This window comes from Bos grunniens, chromosome 25 (genome assembly GCF_055505025.1).
Source record: "Bos grunniens cultivar Pamir isolate PY7600 chromosome 25, Bosgru_T2T1.0, whole genome shotgun sequence".
Lineage (NCBI taxonomy): Eukaryota > Metazoa > Chordata > Mammalia > Artiodactyla > Bovidae > Bos > Bos grunniens.
Window position 1 is genome coordinate 40,560,833 of NC_141189.1, and position 27,891 is coordinate 40,588,723.

The following is a 27,891-nucleotide window of genomic DNA, read 5'->3' on the forward strand; positions in this document are numbered from 1 at the left end:
GAGCAGAGAGCAAGCTGGTGGTGGCACAGATGTGCCTGTCCACTGACGTTCAGTTGCAGCCGCCTGCCATGGGCATGCTCGTCTGTGGGTCTGGATTGGGGTGTATCTGCTCCTCCCAGGGCTGTGTCTTCGGCCTTGGCCTTGGCTGAGAACAGTTCGGTGTCTCGGGGCAAGAGCACTGCCTGAAACGTAGCCCCCGTGTCGAGTGTCCACTGAGTGGGGCCAGCAGCACGACGGGCCTCCTACCTGGGAGGTGGGGTGGGCCATCCGGTCATGTTGCTGGGCCATCTCCATGACTGCTGGCCAGGCTGGTGGGCGAGGGCCCCGTGGAACTGGCAGTCCAGTCAAGGAATGGGTCAGTTACCTGCCTGGGAAGGTAGCCATGGTCTGGGGTGGGGGTCCAGGTGGCCCTAGTTTGGGGGGGGCCACTTCCACTTCCAGCTTGGCCCGGCTTGTGAAAACAAGTCAGGGAGGAGGTGGGATGAGTCAGCAGAGGTCCAAGGCCTTTCCTTCAGCTCCATGAGGTTTGAGGGAACAGTCAGCAGGAGACCCCATCCGTGAGCTTTCCGAGGACTCCCACCCATGCCTGGTCCAGCTGACACTTGGGCCAGGTGAGCAGACGCTGCCCCAGGTGTGAAGGCCTCCCTCTGCCCAACCAAACTCCATCACTTCCAACCACATGGCACAGGGACGCGTGGAGTGTGTGGCCTCCTGGTTGCTATTGGCCATCTGTTGCTGCAGCGGGCATGTAGACACACAGCAGCTTTACACGGCACGGCGAGGTATAAAATCGGGTTTATTGCAGGAAGTGTGGAGGCAGAGGGACAGTGGGGGGCATCCAAGCTGTTACTGCCCCGCAGCCGGACGGCAGGCCGCACGGCTAGCTAGGCGGGAGAGGGGGAGCCCCCAGCCACCACAGGGTGGGGGCAAGGAGCCGCTGGCAGGGACGCAGCCCCCTTAGCAAGCTGCAGCCTTGGGTTGGTGGGGGACATCGGCCTGTTGCTCCCGGCTGTACCAGAAGACAGGAGAAGGGGATGCCTCTGCCCCTCTGTCTTCTGGGTCTCCCTCTCCTCCGGCATCAGGCAAATCTGGGCAACCCTGGGCAGTCTGCCCAGCGTGGCCTCCCACGGCCCAACACCACCAGCCCTGGGCATCGTTGACATCGCGCTTGATTTAAGTTGGAGAAGAGCAAAGGAAACTCCAACAGATGGTGTAAAAGTCCCCTGGTTTATGCCTGCTCTGCTACGGGACGGCCACACCCAGGCAGTAGGTGCCCAAGGAGCCCGGAGGCCCGCCCGGCACCTGCCCGGCAAACACCATGTGGGGCAGCTCAGCCCAAAGAGGCAGGGACTTCCCCAAACTCGCCCACCTTCATCTTGACGTGGCTGCCACGACGACTTTCTACTTTATGGAGCCCAAGTGGGACCACACCCAACAGGGAAGTCCTTGGCAAAGCTGTGGGCTCTCAGGATGGCTGGGTGTTTGCGGCTCAGCAGGCTGGGGCGGGGGGAGGTATCTTTGTGAATGGTGCTTCCTTTCTCTGAGCTTTTTGAGGCCCCCGCGGGGGTCCCCCCGCCCGCCACGTCACCCCACATCACGCACTGCTGCAGGCCACCAGCAACCAGGGCTCTTCTCTGCCAGCAGGGAGACACCATCAAGCGTCCTTCCTGGGAGGCCTCTGGAGGAAATGTGAAGCCCGTGGATGCTTTGGAGAATGAAAGAGAGGCTTTGTCGAGCAAAATCTAACTGGGTGGGAAGTGCCAGGGTCCTGCAAGGACCTGAAGCATCCTTGACACTGGTGACATGTTAGGTTGGGTTGGTTCCTCTGCTGTCAGGCCGGAGGCTGGCCTCACTGGGACTCGTTGTCGAGCTGTGTACTTTCCACCTTCCTGATGACACAGAAGCACACGTGTGTCATGCAAATCCAAACATGGCAGGAGATAATGAAGAAAGTTAAGGATAATAAAATAAAAAATGACCTAGCATAAATAAATGCAAAAAAAAAAAAAAAAAGACAGTTAAGGATTCCTTCCTCCTACAGATCACCATCAACTAGGTCATTTTTATACACATACATCACATTGGTGCCTTGAAAACATGGGATTGGGAACTCCCTGGCGGTCCAGTGGGTAGGAGTTGGTGCTTCCCCTGCCATGGCCCGGGGTTCAATCCCTGGTTGGGGAAACTAAGATATCGCTAGCCAAGAGGCGTGGCCAAGAAAACAACAACAAAAGAGAAACCCCATGCCCTTTAACTGCACCCCCAACATTCCTCACCCTAGGCAAACTTTAATCTACTTTCCATCTCCATAGATTTGCCCATTCTGGACATTTCATAGAAATGGAATCATACAAGTTGTGGTCTTTTGTGTGTCTGGCCTCTTTCACTTCTTATGATATTTTTGAAATTCATCCGTGTTGTAGCGTGTGTCAGCAATTCATTCCTTTTTAAGGCCAAATAACATTTCATTGTTGGAGAAGGCAATGGCACCCCACTCCAGAACTCTTGCCTGGAGAATCCCAGGGACAGGGGATCCTGGTGGGCTGCCGTCTATGGGGTCACACAGAGTTGGACACAACTGAAGTGACTTAGCAGCAGCAGCAGCAACATTTCATTGTATGAATGAACTATATCTTGTTTTAAGCAGAGGGTACCTACAGTCACTGATATTCCAGAATCTCAGGAAAAAAGCAGTGCTTAGTCGCTCAGTCATGTCTGATTCTTTGCAACCCCATGGACAGAGGAGCCTGGTAGGCTACAACTATAGCCCGCCAGGCTCCTCTGTCCATGGGATTCTCCAGGCAAGAATACTGGAGGGTTGCCATGCCTTCTTCCAGGGGATCTTCCCAACCCAGGGATTGTACCCAGGTCTCCTGCATTACAGGCGGATTCTTTATTGTCTGAGCCACCAGGGAAGCCCATGAAGAAAAGCAAGTGTTCAGCAAAAATCAAATTCTTTGTACAAACAGGTAAGAGTGAGCAACTGTCATCATTTAGGGAGAATATCAGTCAAGCCCTGGAAGCATCCTGATCTGGACCCTGGAAGCTCAGGGTCAGCCTTACAAACAGGATGTTCTAAGGACAGGAGTTGGCGGCCTCCTGTGTTAAGTCTCTTCTGTATACAAGCTTGTATGATATTGACTTACAGACGGGGAAGCAATTTTGGATTCCTGGCATAATTCCCATTTGGTCATGGTGTAGGATCCTTTTCACGTTGCTGGATTCAGTTTGCGGTATTTTGCTGAGAATTTTTGTATCTGTATTCCTAAGAGATATTGTTCTCTAGTCTTCTTTTCTTGTGATGTCTTTGCTTGGTTTTGGTGCTAGGCTATCGCCAGCCTTACAGGATGAGTTGGGATCTAGTTCCCTGACCAGGGATCAAACCAGGTCCCCTGCATTAGAACAGGAAGTCTTAACCACTAAGACCACCAGGGAAGTCTCTCGAAGTATTTTCTAATTTCCCTTGTAATTTTGAGTCACTGGATATATTTACAAATATGCTGTTTAACTTTCATGTATTTATGAGTTTCCCAAATTTTTGTTATTGACTTCTAATGTCACTCCACTGTGGTGATACAACATACTCTATGATTTTAGTCATTTTAAATTTGAAGGGTCTTGTCTGATGGCCTACATGTGGTCCATCCTGGGGAATGTCCCACGTGTGCTTGAGAAGAATGTGAATTCTGCTGTAGGTGGTGGCCTCCTTATTGCCCTGCTCCCTCGTTGTTCAGTTGCTCAGTCGTGTCCGACTCTTTGTGACCCCATGGACTGCAGCACACCAGGCCTCCCTGTCCATCACCAACTCCGGAGCTTGCTCAAACTCAAGTCCATTGAGTCAATGATGTCATCCAACCATCTCATCCTCCGTTGCCCCCTTCTCTTTCCCAGCATCAGGATCTCTTCCAATAAGTCACCTCTTTGCATCAGGCGGCCAAAGTATTGGAGTTTCAGCTCCAGCATCAGTCCTTCCAATGAGTATTCAGGGTTGATTTCCTTTAGGATTGACTGGTTTGATCTCCCTGCAGTCCAAAGGATTCTTAAGAGTCTTCTCCAGCACCACAGTTCGATAGCATCAGTTCTTTGGCACTCAGCCTTCTTTATGGTCCAACTCTTATATCTGTACATGACTACTAGAAAAACCATAGCTCTGACTACATGGACCTTTGTCAGCAAAGTGATGTCTCTGCTTTTTAATATACTCCCTCCCTCGGATCGCTTACTTTGGGGGAAAACAGCTGTCCTGTTTGAGGAAACTCGAGCAGCCCTAAGGAAAGGTCTACGTGGTGTGGGCCTCCAGCCCACAGCCCTGTGAGCGAACAGGTCATTTGGAAACACCTACTCCAGCCCCCCTCCTCAAGCTTTCAGATGGCTGAAAGCTTGACCTGCACGGACACCTTCCCTTCAATCTCACAAGAGACCCGGAGCCAGAACTATCCCAACTAGCCCCTCCTGAAATCTCAACCCACGGACCCTGGGAAAAGCAGTAAGTATTTGCTGTTCTTCGTCTTGAGGCTTTGGGGTAATCTGTGATGCAGCATTAGACAACCAATATAGTTACCCATAGCTCTGCTGGCATTCAGGAGCACACGTCTCGAGGCACAGTTGAACTTCAGGCAGAAGTTTTACCTTTTCTGAGGGAAAAACATTGAAAACATGAATTAATATTTCTTCTCTTGTTGAAGTTGCCAGAGGCAAAGGCACACCCCTTGGAACAATGACCTCAAGGCCTTAAGGATGAAGAAAACCAGGCGGAATGACTCTGACTGGGGAAGTCATTGGGAATTCTGGTTTTCTGATGCCCCAAACTAACTGCGTGCATGTGTGTTAAGTCACTTCAGTCGTGTCCAACTCTTTGCGACCCCATGGACTGTAGCCCACCAAGGCTCCTCTGTCTATGGAATTCTCCAGGCAAGAATACTGGAGTGGGTTGCCATTTTCTTCTCCAGGGGATCTTCCCGACTCAGGGATTGAACTCTTGCGTCTCCTGCATTGGTAGGCAAGTTCTTTACCAGATGAGCCACCAAAGAAGCCCCAAACTAAGCTATTGTAGATTGCGAATCAGGCTTCACCTTGTAACCAAAAAGATTGGAAGGCAACTAGATCTCGAAGAGGCCACACCCTTCATCCTGCCAAAGGCGAGTCATAGCACCTCCTCCTTGGTTAAGTCAAACTGGCTTTCTCATGGAAAAAAAAATTTTAAAGCAGAAATCAAGTTTCCTTTGGTTGTTTTATACAACAGGATTCATTCCTGTATAAGATGTGGCCCTTCCTATTTCCATGAATTAATATGAGACACTTTCTAAAGACTGGTTTTACATTCTGTTTATTTGAAGCAAAACCAAGTTCAGTTCAACATGGTTAATTATTTGCAAAACTCTGTGTGTGCGTGCATGTGCTCATGCGTGTGTGTGCATACTCGTTAGTACATTCTTCTAGAACAGTCTATATTTTTTAAACAGATTTTCAAAAGATACTACCATCTGTAAAAAATGAAGACCTCTTAGTGTAAAAGAGAGGAAAGAAAATGGCAGTTAGAATGGGAATGTTTGCTTGTTAGATGTGTTTGGCTGCACTGTGTGTCTTGAGGGATCTTAGCTTCCCATCCAGGGATTGAACCCAGGCAGTGAGAACGTGGAGTCCTAATGATTGGACTGCCAGGGAATTCCCAGGGAAGTTGTTTTTAATAATGGGACAGATTTAGGGACTTCCCTGGTGGTCCAACCCTGCTGAATATTCATTGGAAGGACTGATGCTGAACCCGAAGCTCCAATACTTTGGCCACCTGAGGCAAAGAGCTGACTCACTGGAAAAGACCCTGATGCTGGGAAAGATTGAAGGCAGGAGGAGAAGGGGATGACAGAGGATGAGATGGCTGGATGGCATCACCGACTCAATGGACATGAGTTTGAGTAAGGTCCAGGAGTTGGTGATGGACAGGGAGGCCTGGCGTGCTGCAGTCCATGGGGTCGCAAAGAGTCGGACACAACTGAGCGACTGAACAACTGGTGGTCCAGAGGTTAAGACTGTGCTTCCAGTGCAGGGGGCGTGGGTTCAGTTCCCTAATGGGGGAATGAAGATCCCACAGGCCTCACAGCCCCACCCCCCCAAAAAAAGGGATGGGACAGACTTAGGTGTATTTCTCAATCCAGGAGAAGGAGCCAGTGGGAGGTAGGGTAGGAGACTCTAAAAAGGCAGGAAGCCCAGGGAACAAAGCTCCCCAGACGGTGTCAGCCCCCTGGGATGTCTGAACCTCGGCCTGGCAAAGAGCCTTGCCCCGGCCCTGTCTGTACCTGGGTCCTCCTGCTGGGCCAGGCTGGGGAGCTGCTCCCGCCGCCGCAGCGCCTCCAGGCCCGCCAGGTCAGGCGGGTGGCAGTGCCCTCGCATCACTGTCACCCGCGGGCCCTGGGTGATGGCGCGGCTGCGGCAGCCCTTACGAGCCTGGTCCCGGCACATCCAGTACACCTTCTCCCCGGCCGCCTTCTCCTTCCTGTAGAGGAAGGACTCGTACACCAGGAACCGGCCTCCGAGGGAAGTCCTCAGGAACTCCAGGGGCTGGGGGGTTTCTGGAAGGAACATGCCATGTGAGTGGGGCGCCTGGCCGGCCCGGAAGCAAGGCGCAGAGCTCCAGCCAGAAACGTGGGGACCCCTGCCCCCACCCCAGCCTGCGCCGCAGGGCCCTGGGGACTGAAGCTCAGGCTGCCTCGGCCCTGTCACCTTGGGGTGTGGGCTGTCTGTCTGTCTGAGGCCCTTGGGGCTACCGGGGAAGCTGGGCCCGCCGCCGCCCAAACCCTGAGTTTTCCCGCAGGCCCCTGCTGACCCAGCTCGACCGCCACAATGGCTGGCAGGCACCCCAGGGCAGGGGCTGGACTGGAACACTCTGGAAGGCCTGAGGTTGCTCTGGACAGTGCACCAGGGGCCTCCCCGCTCTGGGGCCACCCGCCCCTTGGCCAGCTGGTGACTAGTCAAATTCTCCCTCAGGAGACGTTTTAAGACTCTGAACTGAAAGCTCATGATATGTTGGGGTTGGGGTGGCTGGAAGGGGGGGTGGGGACAGAAGGGCAGACAGAGGGTCCCCCAGGTCCAGGAGCACTTCCTGCGGCTCCCAGTATCACCCCTGCCCTTCTCCAGCCATCTGAGGGGGTCTCCCCCTGAGACCCCAGCCCCACCAGGACCAGCGCGGGAGTGTGGGGCCCCTCTCCCTGGGAGCTCACTGCCCAGGGGACAGACCCACCCAATCTGGGCCACAGGAGGACTGTCCCACCAGGCTCCCTCCAGTCCGCGCCCTGGGCTGTCCCCAGGGAGACCAGACCCAGCCCTGGCCCGCCCACCTCCCGCACCTGAGCCTTCCCTCTGGGCCGGGCTGGGGAGCTGCTCCCGCTGCCGCAGCGCCTCCAGGCCCCCCAGGTCAGGCGGGTGGCAGTGTCTGCGCATCACCATGACCCGCGGGCCCTGGGTGATGGCGCGGCTGCGGCAGCCCATGCGGGCCTGGTCCCGGCATGTCCAGTACACCTTCTCCCCGGCCGCCTTCTCCCGCCGGTAGAGGAAGGACTCGTACACCAGGAAGCTGCCCCCCAGAGGGGTCCTCAGGAACTCGGGGCCTCCTGGGGAGAGATGGGATGGCGTCAGGGGAGGGAGGCAGGGAGGGTGGGCTGCTGTTCCCAGGTGTTGAGAGGGGGACCCAGGAGGTTCTGATTCGAGAACTCCCCGCCGTCGAGACACGGGGACCATTCAGCGGGAGGGGTTGGGGGTTCTGTCAGGAGCGGGAGTGGCAGCCGTCAGTGGGGCCGGTGCGTGGCCGGAGGGGAGGTATGGGACGGGGGGCACGTTTCTGCTCTCCCTGCACTCGATGAAAACAGAACAAAAAAGCACAGGACATGAACCGGAGATGCAAGGAGGGGAGGGGAGGAGCGGGCAGAGATGCTGACGCAGGTTAGAGGCTGGGCAGCGGGGCACCTGGTCACAGAGCTGGCAAAGCAAAGGCTCGCCCAGTCTGAGGGGGGCAGAACAGGCAGAGTCCAGCAGCTGAGCCCAGGGCAGGCTGCAAACAGCAGACTGGCAAGGGCTGTGTGCCTGAAGGGCAATGAGACAGGTGCCCGTCTTGGAGAGGAAGAGTGGGGCGTGGGGAGAGGAGAAGGAAGTCTGCGGCCCACCCTGTTTCCCTGCCTGAGTCCCTGGAGCCGGCAGCCAGGCTGGACGCTTAGGTCTGGGGTCTGTCGCATCACCAGGTTGGCGCCCACATACAGAGCGTGTGGGTCTCACCTTCAACCTGGCAGACAGCCAAGGACCACTGGACACATGATCAAAGATTCTCACATCTTCCACAATCAAAAAGTCAAGATTCTTATACCAAGTATCTCATATGAGACCATGCAAAGCAATTTAACGTGGATACAACAATCATTCCTAGGAATTCCCTGGAGGTCCAGTGCTTAGGACTCCTCACTTTCACTCGGGGGCAGGGGTCAATTCCTGGTCGGGAAACTAAGATCCTGCAAGCTGTGTAGCATGCCCCCCGCCAAAAAAAAATCATTCCCCTTCAATTTGTGCTGCTTTATACAACTGTGTGATCGACAGAAAATGGAAGTGAATGGCATATACCTGCTTGGAAAATTTCACCTGTTGACAAAAATAAATAAATAAATAAAGAGAAAGAGAGACAAGCTTTACCCTAAAAGGCAGAGACCAGAAAAACCCACAGAGAAAAGGCACTTAGAGACAAGTGCCGCTGCCAGGGGCTGAGTGGGGGTGGGGTGGGCTTTGTGCTCTGGAAGGATGGGTCAAAAAGGAGCTCAAATATGAGAGCAAAAGTTAGAAAGTAAATTGAAGGACTGGAAAGCAAAATCAAAGAAGTGTGTGAAAAACGGAGAGTTGAACATCATGGAACATGAGGAAATTTCTATGAGTGAAGGACACGAGTTTCTGGCTTGAAAGGCCCCGAGTGCCCCCAGCACAGCAACGCACCCCAGGGGCAGAGACACGACCTTACACCTTCAAGGAAAGACCCCTCCACATGCGTAGGATCAGTCCCGAGCACAGAGACCAGACGGCCACTGAGAAGGAGCCACAAACAGCCTGGTCCCACTCGGCCGGGACGGTTTACAGAACAAAAGTACAGCAGCTGCGTTGAGAGGAGGGGGCAGCGCGCGGGGAACCGCTGGGCACCCCCATCTCTGGTCGGAGGTCAACAGGCAACAAGGGGATACAAGACCAGCTGACACGGTGGAAGGAGGCAGGCTTCAGAGAAGAGGCAAAGAACAAAGGAGCTGAGCGGTTACTCAGGATGGGAGCTGGGGGTGAGGCTGGCAAGGGGTGAGACCATCCTCAGGTACACAGAAGTTACAAGGAAATGGGACAAAAAGAGAGTCGGGAACAAAAAAGAAGGAGTCAGAAGTCTCGAGTTAGAGAATTTTAGGGCCAGCCAGGCTCTGAAGGTGACTCAAAAGAGTCTGGGACTGGGAACCCCGGAGGAGAGGCAAGTGGAGTCATGGACGGACCTGAGCGGAGAACCCCAGCGAGCAGAAGGCTGGGCCAGGGTCGCTCTTGGCAAGACGTTAATATGTGAGTTACTGCGGCCTCGCGAGGGTCAGACACAGGCCCTGTGGGGCCGTCGAAGGTGGGAGGAGGGCCCGGGACCCTCACTGTCCAGCCCTGAGGGACGATGGCAGGTGCTGGGGGAGAGCGAAGCAATCACAGGACCGTGTCACCTTCAGCCGTCAATGCTTGTTACTGGGCATGGTGTCAGCCACTGCCCACCCCCCACCCCGCCCCGGAAAAATGAGAAACTGCCCTGTGCAATCAGCTTCCTCTATAAATCCTATTGTAGTCTTCCCTTATAGTTCAGCAGGTAAAGAATCTGCCTACAATGCAGAAGACCCAGGTTCAATTCCCGGATTGGGAAGATCCCCTGGAGAAGGAAATGGCAGAAGGAAATGGCAATCCACTCTGGTATTCTTGCCTGGAGAATCCCATGGACAGAGGAAGCTGGCAGGCTACAGTCCATGGGGTTGCAAGAGTCAGACAAGACTTGGTGAGTAAACCACCACCACCACCACCATAAATCCTATACATGCGAAACAAGAAAGGAAAAGACGAGAAGGAGTAAAGGGGGCCCGGGTTGATCCGGTGTGCAGAGGTTCCAGGCTGGTCTGGGAAGGAGGGAGAGGAAGGGGATGAGGTGAGGTGGGGGCACCGGAGGGGAGGACAGGGAGGGGAGGAGCCAGGAGGGAGCTGCAACCTTCCAGATGTTTCCAGTAAGGACAGGAGGATGTTTGCTGGAGGTCAAGAGGGCACGGCGGGCAGTCTGGGTCTCCCGCCTGTCCACCGAGGCTGCCTCCACCCCCCACCCCATCTGTCTGACCAACCTGTGCTTCCTCGCTGGGCTGTGCCGGGGCGTTTCTCCCGCTGCCGCAGCGCCTCCAGGCCCCCCAGGTCAGGCGGGTGGCAGTGCCCTCGCATCACCGTCACCCGCCGGCCCTGGGTGATGGCGCGGCTGCGGCAGCCCATGCGGGCCTGGTCCCGGCACGTCCAGTACACCTTCTCCCCGGCTGCCTTCTCCCGCCGGTAGAGGAAGGACTCGTACACCAGGAAGCTGCCCCCCAGAGGGGTCCTCAGGAACTCGGGGCCTCCTGGGGAGAGATGGGAGCGTGGGTAGGTGGGGGGACCCTGGGACAGAAGCTGGTGTCGCCCCCTCCCGCCTCCTGGAACCTCGGGGAGCAAGACTGGAGGGAGGTCCGGTCCAGCAGGTGTGGGCTCACCCGGGTCCTCGTCCTTGTCCTCCTCGCCCTGGGGCTCGGCCGGGAGCTCCTCGTCGTTGGCCATCAGGCGCTTCCTGGGCCGGGGCCTGGTGAGAGTCAGGGGCCCGGGCCCTCTGCGGTAGAGCAGGCTGTCCACGCCTTGGAGCGGCTTGTCCCCTGGGCCCCCTGGGCCGCCCGGCTGGGCCCGCAGCGCCGCCATGGCCCGCTCCTGCTGCCGCCGGGCCTTCAGCCCTTCCAGGTCGGGCGCGTGGCAATGGCCCCGCATCACTGTCACCCGCCGGCCCTGGGTGATGGCACGGCTGCGGCAGCCGTGCTGCGTGTGGTCGCGGCACGTCCAGTACACCTTGTCCCCCACGGCTTTCTCCCGCTTGTACAGGAAGGACTGGTGCACCAGGAAGCTGCCCCCATAGCAGGTCCGCAGGAACTCCAGGGGCGGGGGCCCTCCTGGAGGAGGAAGCGGGTAGAGGAGGGGCTGGGTGGGCGCCCGCCGCTGGGGCTCCAGGTGCGCCCCCGCGGACCGCCTGCCCAGGGAGCCAAAGGGACCATGCCCCTCTCCTGATGGCCAGTGGGTGGAGGGTCTCGGGATGGAGGAGGGGAGGCCTGAGCCGGCTCTGACGTGTTACTCCCAGGCATACTTCTGCGTAGGGTTTGTTTGAAAATTGGATCTAGTATTTGAGTAACACAGGCACACTCCGTAAAATAAAATGGGACCAGAAGACACACCTGAGAGACACACACCCTGCCCCCAGCCCCTTAAATCCCTGAACTCTTCAATCCTTTCCAGGTTAGGAGGCCTACGGCTTCAGGGACCAAGACAACCTCCCAGTGACTGCTAATAAAACCTCTGCAAAAACAACACGCAAGCCAACAAACAGACGAAGAATAAAACCTCTGCAAAGACTCCATCTAGCAGTGACTCAGCGACAACACACGCTGGACTAGGGCTGGCATTTCCCACCCATCAGTACCCAGTCCCCTTACAGCGAGGCCATCGCCTATATTGTGAACCTGCAGAACTTCATCAAGCCTGCCCAGGCGCGTGAGGTGGGGCCGGACCTTGAACCCGGGCCACGAAGCTCACATCTCCCACCAGGCCCACCTCCCCAAACTTCAAAGGTTGCCAGCACTCCGTGGGGCCCACAAACCTCAGGTTTGTGCCTTAGGAAGCTCCAGGAGGACCTGGGCCGCCTGGCCCATGAGCACTGCTTCTACCCCCACGGGCTTAATGATTATTGGGACGCCTTTATATTTTTAAAATCGTTTTTTGACTTTGAGCATGTTAAGAAGCCACAGAAGACCCAGGTGTGTCTTTGGGCAGAGGAAAGGGGAGTGGTTCCCGCCTGCTCAAGGGTAAGGCCAGGGTGGGGGGCACTCACTGCTCCCCAGCGTCGAGCGTTTCTTCGGGGGCAATCTCAGCAGCGCCAGGGCTCGGAGCCCCTCGTCCTCCTCGGGGACCAGGTAGCTCAGCATCGGGCCTGGGGTCGGATCTGGCTCCACGGGGCACAGCCACGGGCCCGCCCCCTCCAGGGGCTCCTCCACCAGGCTGCTGGGGCCCTGGGAACCCGCCAAGCCCTCGGGTAGGGCCGGGCCGAGCCGCTTCTGTCTCTGGCGCCGGGCTGCCAGGCCCTCCTCGTCGGGCGGGTGGCAGTGGCCCCGCATGATTGTGGCCCGCGGGCCGCGGGTGATGGCCCGGCCCCGACAGCCCAGCTCAGTGTGCTCGCGGCACTTCCAGTACACCTTGTCCCCCACGGCCTTCTCCTGCTTGTACAGGAAGGACTCCAGCACCAGCAGGCGGCCCCCAAATGGGGTCCTCAGGAACTCCAGGGGCTGGGTGACTGCAGAAGACAAGATAGGGGGCAGGTGAGCTGACCCGGAGCAAGGTCTGCAGTCAGGGCCACGGACAGGAATACAGGGACTGGGGCGCCCAGGGACGCTTTCCTGCCCTCGTCGAACCAGCCTGGGATAAGGTCAGGGAGGCCCTGCTCAGAGCAGGGAAGGGATGGCCAAGGTCACCCTGCTGGAAAAACCCAAGTCTGAGCACAGGGGGCTACAAAGGTGGCCAGCTGGGGGCAGCTGGCTTAGAACTCACCAATGTTTGGCTTGCTGGGTTTCAGTGCCTGGGTCTGGGGCCTTGGCTGGACCACCCCACACTGTTCCTCTACTGGCAGGATCTGGGGAGTCCCGGCCAGGGTGTCAGGGTCAGCCATCTCCAGGGTGAGGACACAGTGCACTTCTTCGGGCTGGGTGTCCATTCCATCCCCACTCTCAGTGGAGGCCGCCAGGAGGACCAGTTCAGAGAACTCCATTGGCTTCGTGGGGGCTTCGAGGACGACATCTGTGCCCGGCTCAGGGGGCTCAGGGGAGGGCTCCTGGCCGGCCTTCACACTCTCGCCCTCCTGCTCGCTGGGCTCGGGCAGGGGCATTCTGGGACAGGCAGCTGGGCCCCCAGGCCACGCTCAGGTCTCAGTAGGATTTGTCCTCCACCTCCCTGCAAGGAACCTGGTGGTCCAGGGGCTCTGTCCTAGGGGAGGAGGCAAAATCCCATCAGCGGGGACATCCCTGGCAGTCCAGTGGTTAAGACCCTGCACTTCTAATGCAGGAGTCATAGGTTCGATCCCTGGTTGGGGAACTAAGATCTCACATGGGAAAAAAATATCCCATCAGTGGAGGGGCCCTTGGGCCAGGGTTCAGGAGGAATCTGGGCTGGAGGTCAGGGCAGGTGGGGCTACCCTGTGCCCCCCACGCCCACCCCCACCTTGGGGAAGGACCTGAATGGAGCTGGAGAACCTGGGCCAGCATGTCTGCTGTCTTGGCAGCCTTGGGACCATCACCTCCCCCAGCCAAACCTCACTCCCCATCTGTAAAATGTGCCAGAAACAGGGCTCTGCAGGGGCTGCTGGGGTGACCAAGGTACTGACAGCTGAGTTACTAGGAATCCAGGCCCACAGGTGCTGAGCTCGGGGTGGAGTGCTTCCACGGGTTTGTCCCATTTCACCTTCACTCCACGTTGTGGAAGTTGATCATTCTCATCAACCCAGGTTACAGATGAGAACACGGAGGCACACGGCCAGGGAGCAGAGCTGGGGGTCTGGTCGAGGGGGTCCAGGGCCTGCCCCGCACTGCACCCGGGCTACCTGCTCCAGGATAACGGGAGCCGGGCTTCCTGAGCAACGGGCCTCGGGGAAAAGCACTTGGGGGATGGGAGCTCAGGTCACTGACCCTCCCAGAAGGCCCGCTGCCCTTCACCCCAACACTCTGTCTGTGTCACCAGGAGCAGGGGCTGGGCCCGCAGGGCACTCTGCAGGCCCCAGAGGGGAGCCTGGCCCTGGGAGGCGGGACTCTGGACTCACAAACAGATCCAGTCCCCATCCCAGGCCAGAGGCCCAGGCCAAAGGCCCAGGCCCCCCAGGGCTAGGGGATGCCAGGGCACCACGAGGGCAGCGACTTCTGTCTGAGCTGGTGCTGGTGCTGCCCCTGCTGAGTGGGGACAGGGCTGTGGAGGTGTCCAGAGGAGCCGTGGTCACTGAGGGCTCCCTGGCTGCTGGACTGGAGAGCAGAAAGGATGGCTGACAGGGGCAGGGCTGGCCTGGAGACCCGGGCCCTGGGGCATCGGTGTGGGGGCATCAGTGACTGCTTTGTCTTCTTGGTGGACTGGGTGGGATGCATGTCAGGGCCTTTCCCACCTCTCGGTGACAGCCCAGAATCGGACCTCAACCTTCCGGCTTCCCCGTCTGCGAGTTGTCATCCCGGGTCCCCCATTCCTGCCGCGTGGCGTTTCCTGGTCTGGGGCCCACATGCAGCTCCCCAAGGTCTATCAGACCACGCGCGGCGCTCCTGGGTCCCCGTGGTGGCAGAGCCAAGGCTACCGAGGGCAGCAGCAAAGCCCTCTCTTGATGGGCGCGGCGGCCCTGGGGACCCGGGGGCACGTGTGATGTCAGAGGCGGGACAGCGGCGGCGCCTCCGCGCCCGCGGCCGCTCAGGCGGAAAAAGCTTCCGCGAGCAGCCCCGCCCCCCTCGCTGATTGGCCCCGGCGCACGTCCGTCCGCCGGGAGCCCGCCTCCGGGGCTTGAGCGCTGGAGGTTGAGGGGCTCAGGAACGCGTTGTCGACCCCGCGTCCTTCCCACGACGCGGCGAAAGGCCGTAGGGAGCCGGTCCTCCTTTCCACAGGCCGTTCAGACAGCTCAGGCCGCCAAAACGTTGCGGTCACTGCCCTCCCAGCACGCACATTCCTATGAGACCCTGCGCTCGGTCCGCAGTGGAGGCAGCAAGGACCCCGACCTCAGTCTCATGCGATCAGAGGCCAAAGCCTTCCCACAGAGAACCCCCACATTCCGGTGGAACTGCACCCAGAGTCATGGGCACCCCGAGGCAGTGTAATTCTCTCAACTGAAGCTTCTGTTTACAAAGCTTAAAATATACCCACTCCAGTATTCTTGCCTGGAGAATCCCCATGGACAAAAGGAACCTGGCAGGCTGCAGGCCTTGGGGTCGCAAAGAGTGGGACATGACTGAGCGACTAAGCACTGTGCATGTACCTCAAAGGATATGGAACAAATTCCAGTGCAACAAAAGACCTCGAAGTGTGGCTGACCACAGGCTGTGGAAAGACTTGGGTCCTTGCAACGGGCTTCAATTTAGATTTGATTGAGGGTTCCCATTCTCAGCCACTAAAGGGCCTTAAAGTGTAGACTGTTTAATGACCACAAATCCTCTCATAAAGTATGCAGGTCCCTCTGCAATGTGGTCTTGAATCTGAACTGGTCTCCAGCCCAGACTGGTCACTTGATGTAGCCAATAGAGCATGGCAGAAGCTTGCTGTGGGGGGTCACCCTCTGAGACAGGGGCCCTGAGACTGCCAGAGAAGGAAGCTATATGAGGGGCCACACACAGGGGAGGGAGGCACTGCCAGGCCTGGAGGGAGACCATTTCCACTGTCAAGTTCAGTGACCCTCCAGCTGTGTGTAACCACAAGAGCGAGCCAGGGGAAAGTGGCCCAGGCACTCCATGGAACCCTGATCAATAATAGACTATGGTTAGTTTAAGCAAGTAAGATCAGGGCTCATTTGTTATGCAGCAGTAACTGATATTCTTGGCAAGCAACTGAACATAGTCAGTTTTGACTTTTTGATAGATGGGATAATACTAATGGATGTGGAATATCCAATATCAAAGTGCTTTTGAACTCCTGAACTCTAAGGGTCATCCAACACCAATTTTAAATCCCTCAGATGCTCACATTTGAAAAACTGGTAACTCAGTGAGAGGAACAAAATATTAAGTATAAAGGATATCAAATGAGAATTGTGCATTTTAAGAATCTGTAACATGAAATAAGCCAAACACAAAAGGACAAATACTCTATGATTCCACTTACATGATGTAGCTAGTCAAATTCATAGAGACAGAAAGTCCAACAGTAGTTGACAGGGGCTGGTGGGGAGGAGGAATGGGGACTTAGTGTTTAATGGAGACCATTTTGGTCATCCCAGGTAAAGAACCCGCCTGCAGTGCAGGAGACATGGGAGAGGAGATATGGGTTCGACAACCCACTCCAGCATTCTTGCCCAGAGAATCCCATGGACAGAGGAGCCTGGTGGGCCATGTCACAGTCGGACACAACTGCGCGTGCACTCATGGGGACCGTTTCAGTTTGGGAAGATGAAAAATTTCTGGAGATGGATGGTGGTGATGATTGAACAACAATGTGAATGTACTTAATGCCACTGAACTGTCACTTAAAAGTGGTTAAAGTAGTAAATTTTTGTTATGCTTATTTTACCACACATGCAAATAAAATTATTTTTAAAAACCCCACAACTATAGCAAACTATATATAGTAATGCTCCATCTATCATACTGATGAATGAGGTTCCCCCCACAATGCACATTTCTGATGAAAGTTATTCCTCCATGATTCTGAATTTTACAATTTCTCTTTCACAGTTCATACACTGAGGATGAATGCTTCTTAAGCTCTAATGACTCATCACTGTCTGGATAAAGAGAGCATACAAATTTTATCCTGATTTGGAGAACAAAGTGTCCAATCCAGTTCCCTTGGTACCCCCACACCAGGGCCCTTTCTCCATCTGAACGATCTGCTTTCCCTAGTCCCCAAACCTCTGCCTCCTCTGGGTCTCTGCATTTAGAGTTTTCAGGACTAAGCTTCTCATTGTTGTTGTTCAGTCGTGTCCGACTCTTTGCGACCCCGTGGACTGCAGCACGCCAGGCTTCTCTATCCTTCATCATCTCCCAGATTTTGCCCAAACTCATGTCCTTTGAGTTAAAGATGCCTAAGCTTCTTATGTCTCCTACATCCTAAAACAAAAGCTCACAAAACCCCTCCTTCCCTCAACAGTTAGACTTTTTGGAACAGTCCACACCCCTCCCTTCTCCGCCAGGCCACCTAGCACCTGCCCCCCGACTCTTCAGACCACCATCTTCCTCTTTGGCCTGCGTGCAGGATCAGCACCTGCTGGATTAATCCAAAATCCACGCTTCTCTCCAAAACACCTGGTCTGGCCTGTATGCGGTCTATCCATGCAATGGAATTTATTCAGCCTTAAAAATGAATGAGGGCTTCCCTGTGGCTCAGTGGTAAAAAAAAAAAAAAAAAAAAAAAATCCACCTGCCAAGCAGGAGACACAGTTTCAGTCCCTGGGTCGGGAAGATCCCCTGGAGAAGGAAATGGCAACCCACTTTGCCTGGAAAATCCCATGGACAGAGGAGCTTCATGGGCTAGAGTCCATGGGGTCACAGAAGAGTCAGACACGACTGAGCAACTAGACAACAAAACAAAAGGAATGAAGTTCTGATACCTGTTACCATGTGTATGAACCTTGAAGACAGTATGCTCAGCGAAAGATCCCAGACACTAAAGTCAGCATGTGGCATGAACCCATTTACATGAGATGTCTACTAGGGACGGAAATCAGACTTGTGGTTGATGGGGGTTGGACAGGAATGAGGGGGAGATTCAGGAGTGATGCTAAGGGTTTCTTCTTGGGGGAATGAAAATGTTATAAAGTGGACTGTGAATACACTAAAAACAGTGAATTCTACACTTTAGATGGGGGAATTGTATGCTATGTGAACCATATCTCAATAAAGTTGTTTAAAAAAAATCCTTATAGAGAATTCCCTGGACCAGGACTCAGTGCTTTCACAGTCGTGGGCTTAGGTTCAGTCCCTGGTCTGGAAACTAAGAGCCTGAAAGCCAAGCAGTGCAGCCAAAAAAAAAAACCAAATCATTATAGGTACGACTCAAGTCCCCAGGGTCACCTGGATAAAAAACAGTCTTCACCATGAACAGGCTTCTCACTCTTGGGCTTGATTTCTTCACAAAAGTGGGCATGAACTGTATATTAAGATATTTTGTAAGTTGTTAATGTCATATTGTAAAAACTTTACTGAAAACACTTTTAAATGTTGAGAACGTAACGCTGATAAATTATCCTCAGTTCTGCCACTCAAATGCACTTGTTTCTATTCTTGTATTAGTGTCTTCAATATACATTTAACTTTCTGTTGCACATACATGTGTTCAACATGTTTGCTATTTTATTCCTCTTTATAGAGTGGGAGGCCCCCACCTGCAGACCAGATGGATCCCTCATAAAGGGCCAAAGTATTATGTTGTGTAACCAGGCCCCAACAGGAACACAAATCCAAGTCCTCAGCGCAATACCACAATAGAGCCACAAGAGGGTGATGTTGCTCCTTGAAAGTACAGCATCCTTGGTAGAATTAGATGTACCACAGGGGGCGCCAGTGATAAAGAACCCACCTGCCAATGCAGGAGACAGACATTAAGAGATACCGGTTAAATTCCTGGGTGGGGAAGACCCCCTGGAGACGGGCATGGCAACCCACTCCAGTGTTCTTGCCTAGAGAATCCCATGGACAGAGGAGCCTGGCGGGCTACAGTCCATGGCGTCGAAAAGGGTCAGACGCAACTGAAGGGACTTAGCGTGCACAGTTTATGGAACTAGAATTTGGGAGTTTTTCCACATGGGACAAATAATTCAGGAAGACTTCCAAAAAAAAAAGTTTGTATTTACAAAATATATTAGGTTGAAAGTAAAATCCAGTGAACAAATTCAGCAAAGATTACAATTTCTAAGCTAAGTTGTTGTTATTGTTTTAAAAAACACCAAAATACTCCTTGGATGGTGACACTGCCTCTAGACCTCAATACACTTCATTTCTTCTGGCTCATCTCAAGTCTGGTCACATTTGTTATTTATTGACTGATTTATGTATCTGTGACTTAAAAAAAAAAAAAAACCCTATCACTGGGAGGAAATACCTCATAACGTTAAAACTAGTAAGAAAAGCGATTAATTTTTTTCCATTAAATTTCTTCTGTTTTCTCAACATTGTTTACAATGTGCGTGAGCTCTTTACAGTGGGGAAATATCTCACACTTTAAAGATAAGCTGCACCTCCTTGCTTGATAATTGTTTTCTTTAACTCCGTATCTCTGAGGAAAAGCAGGGATTCCATTCCACTGCAAGATGTGTCATAAAAGAAGATAAAGAGGAATACAGATCATGGGGCAGAGAAACAAGTGAAAAATCAAGAATCCTGTGGTCTCCGCTGTGGGCCTTGCAGAGCCTCAAAGACTTCCCCCAAGACATGTATTAACCACAAAGGGAGAGAGAATGACTTGACAGTGGAGAAATCGCGCAGACACAGCCTTTAAGGGCTCCAGGCCAGCTTCACCGGGAACAAGACACACCAGCACCACGACCTCCTTGACGAGACGCACTGAGGAGGGCACAGCATCATCTCTGGGGATGTTCCTGCCCCGAATGTGCACCCCCAGACAAGTCGCTTGGAGGGACATTCTAAACGACTGACCAGGACGCGTCACAGTGTCAAGGTCATCACGGAGAAAGAAAGACTGAGGACCTGGCACTGGAGGAGACGAAGGAGACACAAGGACAAGATGCAAAATGGGATTTGGGAACAGGCAAAGGACATTAGGGGCCAAGCTGGTGAAATGTGCATAAGGCCAAGAGTTCAGGTTAATGGTACAGGACCAGTGTGGATTTCCCGGACTTGATCACCGCACGTTTGGTAAGATCTTGACATTCAGGGAGACTGGGTGATGAGCACAGGGGAATTCTTTCTTTCTTTCTATCTTTTTTGCAGTTGTTTTTTAAGAGTCTAATATTAACTCAAAAGGATTTTGAAAACCCAAGTTTCAAACCTATAGACACAGTGGAAGTTGACAGAGAAAATAAGTGAGCCATAGGCCTTCTGGGTGGAAGCAGGAAGAGAGAAGCGAGTGGGGTGGAGGAGAGGAAGGGATACCAAGGGGACACTCCAACCCAGAGCCATGAGGCTGGTCCTCGAGCTGGGACCTGAGCCAAGAACAAACATCCTATGACATCATGGGTACCCCAAGTGCAGGGACCCATCGATCTCTCTGCACCATTGCCCCCTCTGCTTCTGGGGAAACTGAGGCTCGGGCCTGAAGCAAGTGGCTCAGGACCACGTGGGTAGTGACTACATGGGTAGTGACAGCCAGGCCTTCAGAGCTGCACTGATTGGCCCTACATACCAGCTGTTTTATGGTTTAGTACTGTGGCTTGGAGAAGGGAATGGCAACCCACTCCAATATTTTTGCCTGGCTACAGTCCATGGGGTCACAGAGAGTCAGACACGACTGAGCATCTAACACAATGTGGCTTCCAGCTGATCTGGCCACCAGGAGCCACCGTGGGGGACTGAGGGTGGCATGGGGAGCAAGGAGCTTCAGGGAGAAGCGACCTGCCTGGCGTGGCTGCCCCAGCGCCGCTGTCTGCTCAGTGCCCCGACCCCCAGCTGCTGCGCCAGTGCTAAGCCATTTCCAGTTTAGCTTCTCAGCTTTCACCAGCAAGGAGAGCGATGCAACTCCCAATGAAACCTTACAGTAATTTCTGTTTTCCCAGGTGGGTTCCGACCACACGTGCTTCAGGAATCTGAAGGACTGTGGTTACAATGCCTCATAGTTGCCAAATGCCAATTGAGGTGCCTGGGGCTAGGCGAGGGCTCTGCATAGGTTATTGCATTTTATCTCCCAAATAGCTGCCTCCATTAGGCCTGCTGTTCTTTCATTCACTGGTGGCTCAGGCAGGAAAGAATCTGCCTGCAGTGTGGTAGACCTGGGTTGGGAGTGATCCCCTGGAGAAGGGAACAGCTACCCACTCCAGGATTCTCGCCTGGAGAATCCCATGGACAGAGGAGCCTGGTGGGGTCCATGGGGGTCACAGAGTCAGACATGACTGAGCGACTTTCACTTTCACTTTCTTTCACTCACAGAGGAGGACTGAGGCTCAATTTTAGGTTTCTGTGACCCGGGGAGCTGTGCCACTAAAGGACAGCCAGTGTGCGAACCTCCTGTGTCTGTTTCAGGGCTTATACTCCTAAAATAAGTTTAAAATGGTTCTTTTAAAGTTGAGGATTCTAACCCATAGGTATCAACAGGTATCGACAACGGAGTAGGGTTAAGGCCGGTGGTTCTCAGTCAGGGTGGTCTGCCCCCCAGGTGACACGTGGCAAGGTCAGGAGACATTTCTAGCTGTCACAAATAGGGTGCAGGACAGGCTCCTGGCCTCTGTGGGTGGGGGCCGAGGATGCGGCTCAGATCTCGGGGAGCCCCCACCACCCCCAGGAGGAAGGATCTGGTCTAAAACAGCAGCAAGGTTGAGGCTGAGAAAGCCTGCTGAAGAGCACTGTTTAAAAAAACAGCACAGAAAGGGTGCACCCATATAGTGAGGTTAAGTTCAGTTTTCACGAACCTTTTATTTCAATTATTTGTGTATGTAATTCTGGTCTCCGTAAGAATTACTTGGGGTGTTTGATACTTTTATTTTTAAATTTACTTTTTATTGGAGCACTTGATAAAAATGCAGATGCTTGGGGCTGGAAATTCCTGGAGCTCTGCCTGTTTACTTCCCCACCAGCCAATTAGAAGAAAGTCACGCACCCTGCAGCCTCCACACCAAATTTTGCCTATAGAAACTCTCCCCTGAAAGTCGTCGAGAGGTTGAGGATGGTTTCTGACCATGAGCCACCCATTCTCCTTGCTTGGCCCTGCAATAAACCTTTCACTGCTTAAAAAAAAAAAAAAAAAAAAAATTCAGATGCCTAGATTTCCCACCCAAAATTATGAGGGTGAGTCTACAGTCAAATTCAAGAATCTGGATTTTTAACAAGTACCCCTTGAGACTCTGGTCCTGGTGGATCACGGACTCGGCTTTGTGCAACACTGGACTAGATGCCCTTGAGGTTCGGTGCCCGGAAGATCCATGGCCACCCTGAGAAGGATTTGACATTTCATTTGCGCAGGGCATCACGTGAAGTGTTTCTCACACGTTATTTCATCTGTCACAACATACAGGTTCCTTCATTGGTGTGTTAAACAGAATCGTTAATGTTTGTTTATTTTTACATCGATGGGAGAGTCATGATTGCATCTTGTTAAAATGATCCTTTAATAACAATCTAACAGGTCTCAGACACCTTAAGGTATTTTGGGGACCTCGAGAAGAGTGGAATTTGCCCAAATTTTTAAGTAGTACAGATGAAATCTGGGGGAGAAAGCTTGTTGGGGATGGCTTCAGTACCTTGAGATAACATATACCAGACTTTTAAAAGTCCAAACTGAGGTTCCTTACAGAGACTTCCAGCAAAGCAAACTCAAGAAAGCCTACAAGGTGAATTAGCAAGCGTGCCACACCTGTGTAAATGATCAGACCTCCCACCCCATCTGACAGGACCACCCTCATTTCATGCAAAAAGATCTTTCATTGAAATTATGAGGCTGTAGGGGAAAGTTGTGCATCAGTGGAAAATTGGGCTTTGTCTGGAGCACAGCCTTTCAGGTTACACCATTCTAGCCTCTTGTTGCCTTTGAGTTGCTTTTATAACTCTGCACAGGTAGCAGAACAAGGCAAAATAGTTCTAGCCTGTAGACCCATTCTTGCTTTCTCACCATGTAAATTAATACAGATAAGTAAGCAGTTTCTCCAGGTTTGCCTCTATGTACGCATTCATGTCAATACTCCTGACCTACAGTCTTCTAGAATCTTCTTTGGATTCCCTTGCAAACTGGTTATAAGATCTTACGGGTTCCTGGATTAATGGGTTAAGCAAAAGCTTGAATATGCATTCATTTTATATCTGCATGAAAGAGTTTTATTTCCTCTGTTTTGGTCTTAAGCCTCTGCTTTTCAAATCTCCCTGGTCATTGGTATTATAATCTGGGGGCTCTAGTCTGCAATTTTATGTACTTGTTTTTTTAAATTTATGTTACAATTTTGTTTGGCTGTGCCAGGATTTAGTTGTGGCCCTCGGGATCTTCAGTCTTCATTGCGGCATGCGGGATCTTTAGCTGCAGTACGTGGGGTCTAGTTCCCTGACCAGAGATCGAACCTGGGCCCCCTGCACTGGAAGTGCACATCTTAGCCAATGGACCACCAGAGAAGTCCCCAATCAGCAATTTTAAAAATCACATAGGAAATAACTAACCTGCATCGCATGTAATAAAAGTAAGCATTATTTTATGAAACTTCTATTTGCATTACATTTGTATATTTGTTCTAGGTGGATTTAAATTGTTTTCTTTTTTTGGATGACCACTGTTTGGAGGTAAATACTTGGGCCCTAATGTGTTTGTTTTATAATATTTTATTTTCACTCAGTAAAGAGTGACTGGAGTATTTTTAAGTCAGGCAGATGTGAATGGTAAGTGCGAGAACCTCACAGTTCACGGTTAATCGCTCTCTGATGCTCTTTTCCTCCGAAGCCAAATGGAGTACAGAGCAAATTTGAGTGCAATACTCAGCTTGCCTGCTCTGGTAAACCCAACACCCAAGAGACACATAATATTACATGCAAACTCTTTTCAAACACCAGTGGGTCCAAGCTCTAAGATCCCTGCTCAGCTGCTGATGGAGGAGCAAGAGAATTACCTTCATAGACAAGTGAGAACCACCTTCACGGTCTGCCAACAGCTATCGTCAGCGCTGGCTTGCTGGGTGGGAGACCAGGGGCAAATCCCATCACTTCTCTGGACTAATTTCACCTGGAAACAGGAAAAGTGGTGAATGAGATATTGTACGTGAAATTCTTCCATAAACTGTGAGTCATCACATAAGAGAAGGGGGTGACAGAGGATGAGACAGTTGGATGGCACCACTGACTCAATGGACATAAGTTTGAGCAAACTCAAGGAGATGGTGAAGGACAGGAAGCCTGGCATGCTGCACTCTTTGGAGGTCACAAAGAGTCGGACATGACTGAATGAACAACAAATATCACATACGAACAGGGAGTACACTGTCCAGGCCCAGGAGGGGATCCGAATGATTGATAGAAAGGGGAGGTGCAAAGGCCCTGACATTTGAAAAAGGTCCTGGATGATTCTAAAAGCTGCCCGCCCCCCACTAGGACGTGCACACTGATTGGCTCATGGGCCCTCCTATGATCTGTACGTGGTCTCCAAGTGTGCACACGGGCATTAATGCTGGGAGAGGCGAAGGTGGCAGTGATCCCCCCAAAGATTAAGGATTCTGTTCCGAAGCAGGGCTTCTCAACCTCAGCATTGCTGACCTTTTGCACCAGATAATTCTTTGTCATGGGGGCTATCCTGTGGAATGAAGGATGTTCAGCAGCATCCCCGGCCTCTGCCTACAAGTTGCCACTGTGTGCTCAGTCGTACCCGACTCTTTGAGACCCCATGGACTGTGGCCCACCAGGCTCCTCTGTCCATGGAATTTGTAAGCGAGAATACTGGAGTGGTTTGCCATTTCCTCCTCCAGAGGATCTTCCCAGCCCAGGGATCAAATCCGAATCTCTTGAGTCTCCTGCATTGGCAGGCAGGTTCTTTACCACCAACGCCACCTGGGAGATGCCAGTCGCATCCCTCGAATCCTGACAACCCAGGTTTGCTGAATGTCCCCGGAGGACCGCTGGTCCAAAGCAGTTTATAGGCAGAGGGGACAGAAAGGGAGATTCCAGCTAATGGGACTCCCAGCCCCAAATCTCCTAACCCCCGTAGATCACAACCGTGGTGATTTCCATGCTTCCTTTATCAGGCCTGACTCGTCCTCACATCCCCGGACACCGGGTCACACCATCTTCCACGTCCTCCAACCCCACATCACCTTGGGGCTTCCTCTCCCACCACCTCCTTTTTTAAAAAAATATTTCTGCATGCGTCTGGAGGGGCCGGGTCTTGGTTGCAGTGCTCGGGCTCTCTGGTCATCATCCCAGCACTGGTGATCTTCTCCTTGCCGAGTGTGGACTCTCAGTTGGTGGGGGGGGTCTAGTTCCCTGGGCATGCATGCTCAGTCATGCCCAACTCTTTCGTGACCCCACGGACTGTAGCCTGCCATGCTCCTCTGTCCACGGGATTTCCCAGGCAAGAATACTGGAGTGGGTTGCCATTTCCTTCTGCAGGGGATCATCCTGACCCAGGGATGGAGCCTGAGACTCCTGCATCAGTAGGCAGATTCTTTCACCACCTAGTTCCCTGACCAGGGATCAAACCTGGGCCTCCTGCATTGGAAGCACAGAGTCTTAGCCTCTGGATTACCAGGGAAATTCTGCCTCCTTTTTTTTTTTTTTTTTAATTTGGCTGCAGGGACCCGAGGGTCTGGGTCTGGGAACTCAGTTGTGGCATGCAGGATCTAGTTCCCTGACCAGAGATTGAAGCCAGGCCCCCTGTACTGGGAGCAGAGTCTTAGCCATTCGGCCAACAGGGAAGTCCCTCCACCATCTCCTCAACTGCTTTTCTGCCCAGCATCCTGATTCTCCCTACGAAGTACTGACTTCCTAAAGCTCAGCTCGAATCATTTCCTTCTCCAATGACAGTGGTGTCCATCTCCGTTATAAACCCTCCACAATCTAGGCTCCAGTTTCCCCAAGTCCATCTAGGAGCTTTTGGGAGAGGAACAAGGTAAAACTGCCTGAACTGAACTAAGTCCTAGAAATGATTTTGGCCTGGAAAAGCATTAAAGTCAGAATAATAAAAAATATACCCTTTCTTTGGAACTGAAGTTTACACGTGATTGATTATCTGTTACTGGAGTTCAGCATCCTCCAAACACAAGGGGTAATGGAAGCAAAAGAGTGTGTGTGTGTATGCGTGTGTGTGTGTGTGTGTGCGCGTGTGTGTGTGTGTGTGCGCGCGTATGTGTGCTCAGTCGTGTCAGGCTCTTTTGGACCCCTGTGGTGGTTAAAGCAAGGGCTTCAAACTGGTCAGACTCATTAGGTGCTGAAATCAGTTTAATGGGTTAGCAATAGTCTGTTTTTTTTTTTAAATGGAAAGAAGAAAATAGACTAGAACAAGATAGAATTAGAAAGCACGTAGAGTAGATCTGGCTGCGTCATGTGAGGTTGGGGTAAGAATCTCCCTTTAAACTTCTCTCTCAGTAATAGGCATCTACAGGCATGTCAGATATATTTCTCACTATAGGTTGAGTCTAAAAAGTTTGAAAGCACCAACAGGCAATCTATATATTCAGCAATGGAAGCAGGTGTAACAACAGCAAAAAGTGCAAGGTCACTGGACCTCTGGAGCTGCAAAGTCAGGATGGGGCTGGGGTGGATGCCAGGGCGGGGGCAGTACTGGGTGGGGCGGACACGATCAAGGAAGGGCAAGCCCATGTGGGGCTTCCTGACTTGGGGTGTCGGGGCTCAGTCCCGGGGGTCGGGTGGGTTGCGGGGGAGGAGGAGAAAGGAGGCTGCGAATCGCAGGTGAAGGACAAGGAGGCGGCCTGATCGAGGGACGTAGAGTCCGAGGACACCCCACTCCCCAGCATCAGCAGCCCTGGGGACCCCCGGGAGAGCCCGGCTGGGGGCGCAACCACGCCGAGGGACCCGAGACCCTCCCCGATCCGCGGGGGCCCGTCCTCACCGGGCACCGGCCGGGCGGTGACAACAGCGGGGCCCTCCCTCTCCGGAGACCGAGCCGCGCGGCGGGTCCTCTGGCCTCGGGCCGCTGCAGCCACAGGCGTCGACCTCGCGGCCCAGGCCCCTCCGGCCACCGCAACCCGGGTGTCCACCCCCGCCCCCACCTGCCCTCTCGGGAGCGAGCCCCGTGTCGCGCGCTCCGCCCCGCTGGCCGTAGGGAGCGCGCGCCGCCCCGCTGGAGAGCCAGTCTCTAGGAGCGCACTCGCGGGTTCCTCGCAAGCATGCGCGGCAGGGCCGCGGAGCTCCATTCTTCAGACAAACTCCGCTTCTCCGGGTCTTCAGTGCGCGGCGGCCGGCGGCCTGGCCAATCGGCGCGGGGAGGCGGGGCCAGAGTTCGCGAAAGAGGCGGGGCAAGCCCAGGATTGGGCAGCGGCGTCCGCGGACCTAGAGTCGCTCAGACCTGAGACTTGGACTGGAGGTCCTGTGCGGTGACGCTCAGAGAGAGCTGGGGGGCCTTGACACTCCCGAACCGCCCCAGGATTTGATTCTGTGCTAATTGAGCGGAAGCGATCTTTGTGGTGCATCCTTAGGACCGTCACTTTCCTTAGGCTGCGGAAGATTTCTTCTGCACTTCACTGACAGGTTAAAATGACTAACCTCAAAGTTGGGCCAATTTGATTCAAACTAAATAATAATAATAAGAGATTATAACTGAGTAAAACAAGAATCCATGATCGATAGTGATGTAAATAAGTAAATGGAGAGATGAGAAATCTCTTACAGTAGGATGCCGACTAATAAATGAAGAAGGAATGAAACAGAAAATCACCATTTGGCGACCATCATTAAGTAATAGGATGGACTTCCTTGATGGCTCAGACGATAAAGCGTCTGCCTACAATGCGTGAGACCCGGGTTCAATCCCTGGGTCGGGAAGATCTCCTGGATAAGGAAATGGCAACCCACTCCAGTGTTCTTGCCTGGAGAATCCCATGGATGGAGGAGCCTGGTAGGCTACAGTCCATGGGGTCTCAAAGAGTCGGACACGACTGAGAAACTTCACGACGATGACATTAAATAATAACTGATTTGGACAAAAATAAATGGCCTCTAAGACCGGAGGGTGAAAGTTCAACAAGGAACTAGTATTTGCATATTCCCAAAATACATATTTCTCCACAAGATACTAATTAATTCCAAGAGGGGAAATATGAATTTTACAGTAGAG

The 27,891-nt window shown here is 53.1% G+C and overlaps 1 protein-coding gene across 2 annotated transcripts; it reads right to left on the reverse strand.

Moving 5' to 3' along the window:
• Window positions 1-777: 777 nt before the first annotated feature.
• Window positions 778-27,007, reverse strand: FLYWCH1 (FLYWCH-type zinc finger 1). Of its 2 annotated transcripts, XM_086376169.1 has the most exons (10): window positions 26,668-27,007; window positions 23,720-23,832; window positions 12,847-13,278; window positions 12,134-12,592; window positions 10,758-11,201; window positions 10,365-10,628; window positions 7,341-7,604; window positions 6,294-6,566; window positions 4,562-4,634; window positions 778-1,889 (listed from the first exon to the last, which is right to left on the reverse strand). In XM_086376169.1, exons 3-10 carry the CDS (start codon window positions 13,178-13,180, stop codon window positions 1,850-1,852), a joined length of 2,151 nt encoding a protein of 716 aa, XP_086232295.1. In that variant the 5' UTR covers window positions 13,181-13,278; window positions 23,720-23,832; window positions 26,668-27,007; the 3' UTR covers window positions 778-1,849. The 2 variants fall into 2 exon arrangements, with proteins under 2 accessions (XP_086232295.1, XP_086232297.1); XM_086376171.1 differs by lacking the exons at window positions 23,720-23,832; window positions 26,668-27,007 and adding an exon at window positions 14,441-14,764.
• Between the last annotated feature and the right edge of the window lie 884 nt (window positions 27,008-27,891).

Coding starts and splice junctions, on each gene's coding strand:
- FLYWCH1 (XM_086376169.1), bottom strand. CDS start 13,180: ATGCCCCTGCCCGAGCCCAGCGAGCAGGAGGGCGAGAGTGTGAAGGCC. Junction 7,605..10,364: donor AGCCCAGCGAGGAAGCACAG/GTTGGTCAGACA, acceptor ATCTCTCCCCAG/GAGGCCCCGAGTTCCTGAGG. Junction 6,567..7,340: donor GGCCCAGAGGGAAGGCTCAG/GTGCGGGAGGTG, acceptor TGTTCCTTCCAG/AAACCCCCCAGCCCCTGGAG.